General features: G+C 48.1%; 2 protein-coding genes across 3 annotated transcripts in view; one reads left to right on the top strand and one right to left on the bottom strand.

Annotated features, from left to right (window-relative positions):
- LOC126569080 (cyclin-dependent kinase-like 4) overlaps nt 1-3,207 on the top strand; it is a 6,256-nt gene extending 3,049 nt beyond the window's left edge. Inside the window, exons 2-7 of the mRNA XM_050225891.1 lie at nt 404-472; nt 1,705-2,011; nt 2,102-2,267; nt 2,346-2,596; nt 2,661-2,756; nt 2,832-3,207. Coding sequence (XP_050081848.1) covers nt 404-472; nt 1,705-2,011; nt 2,102-2,267; nt 2,346-2,596; nt 2,661-2,756; nt 2,832-3,086 — 1,144 coding nt within the window. The 3' untranslated portion in view covers nt 3,087-3,207. The remainder of the gene's footprint in view (nt 1-403; nt 473-1,704; nt 2,012-2,101; nt 2,268-2,345; nt 2,597-2,660; nt 2,757-2,831) is intronic.
- A 979-nt stretch (nt 3,208-4,186) lies between these two features.
- LOC126578529 (E3 ubiquitin-protein ligase HRD1) overlaps nt 4,187-5,000 on the bottom strand; it is a 4,077-nt gene continuing 3,263 nt past the window's right edge. The window contains exon 6 of one of the 2 annotated variants that reach the window (XR_007608399.1): nt 4,187-4,909. The gene's annotated coding sequence lies outside the window, so the exon portion shown is untranslated. The other variant, XM_050241191.1, reaches the window with a different exon arrangement.

The raw sequence follows: 5,000 nt of genomic DNA, 5'->3' as shown, positions 1-5,000 counted from the left end.
CGGTACGAGCCGTTCGAGCGGCGGTAATTATTAGGCGATAAATGTTGCGTGTGTTGCGTTCCAAAAAGTTAGAAACGATGGGGTCTCCTTGGCCTAGCGTAAAAGAGAAAGCAATACAGCAGTACGTTTCGTGGAATACGCCCTGTGACCTTAAACTATCTTTAATGGCGGGGAGTTTTCGAATAATTGCCAAACTTCCAGCCATTTACTGGGAAGGAGGGAGTTGTGTCTCAATCAATAGCAAAGTGTTGGAAAGCAAACATAGTGCTTGCAGATTAATACCCTCTATATCACCTTCATTCTCTAATGTGACTAATGATTTCAGCTTATATCCACTGTGCAACGCTGTTCTCCCAAACTGATACGATCTTTGTTTTTTTGCTTTATCCATTTCTCAATGCAGCAATCTTCCCTTCCGATGGACATCCGGCGAATCGAAAGCGGAAGGAGTAATCAAAACCATACAGGAAAGGTAAGACATCACAGTGACGTCATGAAGGACGTGCTTTGTGGCGAAACTTTAGTTGGTCGCAACACGGCCGCGGATCGATTACGTTCGGGAACGTATAGGAGAGCGCTATGCGAACTGACTATCAGCCCTAAAGGTGACAGAATAGCGTGTGGTTGAAGTGGTCGAAGTCACGGTACCGACCAGCTGTAACCGCCACAAGCGATCACAAAGCGAAAGGGTGCACACACAAATACATATCGGTGGAAGCCAAAGTCCTTGCCGTCGAGGATACGGGTTATCGATTTTCCTTCTCCCCTAATCTTTATTCCATCACTCTGTGTAACCGCAAACTGAAATCACCTTGCATGACGGGTGGGTTTGGCCACAAATACTCTACCTAGCGTACTATGGTAGTAACACCACCGAGAGCTGGCACAATCACGGTCTAATCTGCCAAGAAAGGCGACGGCGTATGGAGTGGAACGTATGGGTTTTAATTTTTTTTTTCGCTTGCCCTGCTCTCCCTGACATTGAAGGGTCCAACGGCCCTAAGGTGAGCCATAAGCCCAAGGACCCAAGCGCGCACCTCAAGGCCCACCAACAGCAACATTTGCGTCCGATTCGAAGGACTCCACAAGGGTGTGCTTAGGGGGCTTATGGCTGAAAGTGAGGGAGAGAGAGAGAGAGCTAGATAGAGGGTCCTAACTGAATGAATTCTTTATACGTCGCCGACGCCGTCGCCCTCGGAACGTTGGGTGAAGTACTTCTCTACAAATGGCGTCTGGTAAGTGGTCAGCCACTTTCGGACATGAAACACGAAAGACAGAGCGAGAGCGCACGTTAATGTCCGAGCTCGATGCCGAAGAAAATACCTCCACTGGTCAGGCGATATTTTCATTTAACATTCTGGACACACGACCACAAGGGCCAGCGAACAGACCAGAGCCTGAGACGGTGCTGACCGTCGAGTAGCGCGGCAGTTCGAGTTGGAGAATGTTCCACGGAACATTCGGTTTTGTTCGCTCGCGTACGATCCTCCGCAGTGTCGTCGGTGATACTGGTCCGGGTGCCGTTCCAGGCGAGAACACTAGCTATCTCTTGGCACCGCTAGCGCCCTTTTTTGGGTGTGAAGTTCCCAGTAAACCGGTTCCGCAGCTACCAGCAGCAGCACCTCAGCCAACATCATCTGAGGCGACCAGCACGACCACCGTCACTTACGGCACCATGTTCGTCCTGTCGACGCTCTTTTCCAGATCTCGTGGCAGCAGTAGAATGGATCGGTACGAGAAGCTCAGCCGGCTGGGCGAAGGCTCGTACGGTGTGGTGTACAAGTGCCGGGACCGTGAGACGGGCTCGCTAGTGGCGGTCAAGCGATTCGTCGAGTCCGAGGACGATCCGGCCATACGCAAGATAGCGTTGCGAGAGATCAGGCTCCTGAAGAATCTGAAGCACCCGAACCTGGTCTGTCTGCTGGAGGTATTCCGGCGGAAACGTAGATTACATCTGGTGTTTGAGTTCTGCGAGCACACGGTTCTGCACGAACTAGAGCGACATCCGGAGGTAAGTGGCCATTGGAACTCCATTGCTCCTGTAATATCCATAAGCAGAGTGTGACCTAGCTTTTAACTGTTTTGCGGATCCACCGAACAGGGTTGCCCAGATAATCTTACCAAACAGATCACCTATCAGACGATTCAGGGCGTTGCTTACTGTCACAAACAGGGCTGTTTGCATCGCGACATCAAACCGGAAAATATCCTGCTTACCGCCCAGGGACAGGTGAAGCTGTGTGATTTTGGATTCGCCCGAATGCTCAGTAAGTTAATACTCTCGTATCCATATACAGAGCACAATGCGGTGCGTAATTTATAATACTGTGCGCCTATTTTTCTAGGTCCAGGGGAGAACTATACAGACTATGTTGCTACACGGTGGTACCGGGCACCGGAGCTGTTGGTGGGCGATACTCAGTACGGAACTCCCGTGGACGTGTGGGCCATCGGGTGCGTGTTTGCCGAGCTCGTACGCGGCGATGCCCTATGGCCGGGCCGAAGTGATGTCGATCAGCTCTATCTGATCCGGCGAACCCTCGGTGATCTACTACCTCGGCATCTGGCCATCTTCAATCAAAATGAATTCTTTAAGGTAGCCGCACAATACGCATCGGCAGTGGCTGGATTACTAATCAATGTCGGTTATATGCTCATAGGGTATAACACTTCCTGTGCCACCTACCTTGGAAACACTGGAGGCCAAGATGCCGTCACGTACCTTAGCAAATCCTTTGATGATGGATTTCCTCAAGGTAAACCCCTGACCAGCCCTCGGATTACGCTGGCGAGCATAAATAATCTAACCTTTCCCATTTCCTTCACGCTAGAAATGCCTCGATAAAGATCCGGCAAAGCGCTGGTCTTGTGAGCGGTTAGCAACACACCCATACTTCGAGGACTACATCAGTAAGCAGAAGGAAATCGAACAAACGATCACACTGGAGCAGAAGCAGAATGGGAACCGGGAACTGAAGCCGAAAACATCCAACACCTCGCTACCGCAGCTACCCGGTACGCAGGAGTCTCGCGTACCACAGAAAAATCTCTTTCTTCGCTCGGATCACCATTTGCCAACCATCTAAAAAGACTACTATCCGGCTACAAACTACTCGATTACCCCAGTACGTTGTTGGTGATGAACCTTGGAGTCAATAGGAGCTGTGTAGCGTGCGTGGCTACCGAAGGGTAGGGCTTAGGCATCATACCACCACAGCAGGATAGAACCGTTATATGCTGAGGCCCGTTTCTTCAACTACATTCTACTACCTACGAGGAATTTCGATTCATGCTCTCGAAGCATCTTCAAAAACAACGGTAAACTGAATTGGTTTTGTACTCTATCTAGCCTTAAGGGTGATACTGGAAATACATACCTAAATGTAGCGGAAGATGTTTCTCTTATCGTGCACACACCGTACATCGGAGTGGACCGTTCCATAGGTGGGTTCCATGGAATGTTGTGTTGCCATGGTTGTAGCTGGGTGCATCGATTCTTGGTATACCAACCCTACCGGTAATACCGGTTCTAGTTACTTATGAGGCACTGCAATTGAAGAGCACATTCAACAGAAATGGTCTCCTTACTTCGCGACCGAGCGCCCTTGCTGTGCCATTCGTGAGTGCAGCAATTTTGAAATCATAGTTGATACCACATCTCAACCAGGGTTCACCATTTCAGGCCCACTGGAAGGCCTTAAAATACTTTCTGACTGGACTGTTCCCTTTTGTTTCTCCTCACATAAATCCTTCTTGAACTTCGAACCAACTACAGGGACTGTCACCATGTTCCCTTCATTATTCTCGCTGCAAATCAACTTCTGTTCCTAAAAAATGGATAAAATCTAGTAAATGCAGGAAAAACACGCGTTTGTTCGGCGAACCTTCGGTGCTGTACTTCTCATGTCCAATCCAATGGTTGCTGTGTCTCATTTTCCCAACACAAACTGGTTCTGCTGCTGGTGACTATGGTTTCGCAGCATTACTGACTCTTTACCGGTTTTAGTTGAGTTGCTTTGCCTTTATTACTTTAAGATTCCACAGTACATAATAGTATAATATTATTTACAATACGCCTTGTTTTATCCCTCTGTTTCTATGCAAATGCGCCATCATCATCATCATCATCATCGGTCGGCTGCTGCCCCTTCTTGTGGGGGTATGTTCTTAAGAAGCTTTCACCGACTCATTTTTGACTCCTCTTTATTTATTTTTTTATTCAGACACTTCTATCACGAACCATTCAGTAACAGCAGAAGCAGCAGTAGTTTGCGCTGCCGCAGTATAGTACAAAACAAGCATCACATTCCGGGTTGCGGGTGTTGCGTTTGCTGATTGTTTCTGGAACATCGCACTCCATATCGCTCTATCTCTGGCGCTTGCTCTTCTAATTTCGTTACAGCCTTTCTCCAGGCGTTTAGTAGGAAAGTCGCACATTTTTACTGTTTTTACCTCTCTTATAGCATCACGAAACTCTGTTCAAAAAGGCAGAGACACTTGTCAGAACGATTGTGCCATCACTCTACTCCGAACGAAGAATGTAACCCCGAATGCAGTATACGAAAAGCAGTAAAGTCGAGAAATAACACAAAAAGGCTCAAACCGTGATCGAGAACAACACTAAACAAAATCACTAAAGAGGAAGCAGTGGGTAAAAGCAACAAAAAAAAACATGCTAAACGCTGGAAAGAATGTGTAGAACTATAGGTAAAAGCCGTAATGCTGGTTGGCCTCATCGGCTGACAGAACCCGGTAAAGGAATTACAGGAAGAGAAAATTGGCGCGACTAGCTAGTACACTTCAAATCTGAGCTCTCTCTCTCTCTCTCTCCCTCGCTCCCCCTCGCTAGCTGTCGTTCGGGATCGGTCTAGACTTGCTGCTTTGGCTGCTGTGGCGCTCAGCACAGCATCTGGAAGCAGATAATGACGGGATTTTCGGTTTTCTGTGTACTGTGTGCCTCTCGAAACAACGTTTTACCGTAACATATAACATATATAGGA

Source organism: Anopheles aquasalis, chromosome 2, assembly GCF_943734665.1.
Source record: "Anopheles aquasalis chromosome 2, idAnoAquaMG_Q_19, whole genome shotgun sequence".
Lineage (NCBI taxonomy): Eukaryota > Metazoa > Arthropoda > Insecta > Diptera > Culicidae > Anopheles > Anopheles aquasalis.
This window is presented reverse-complemented; position numbering and strand designations above follow the sequence as displayed.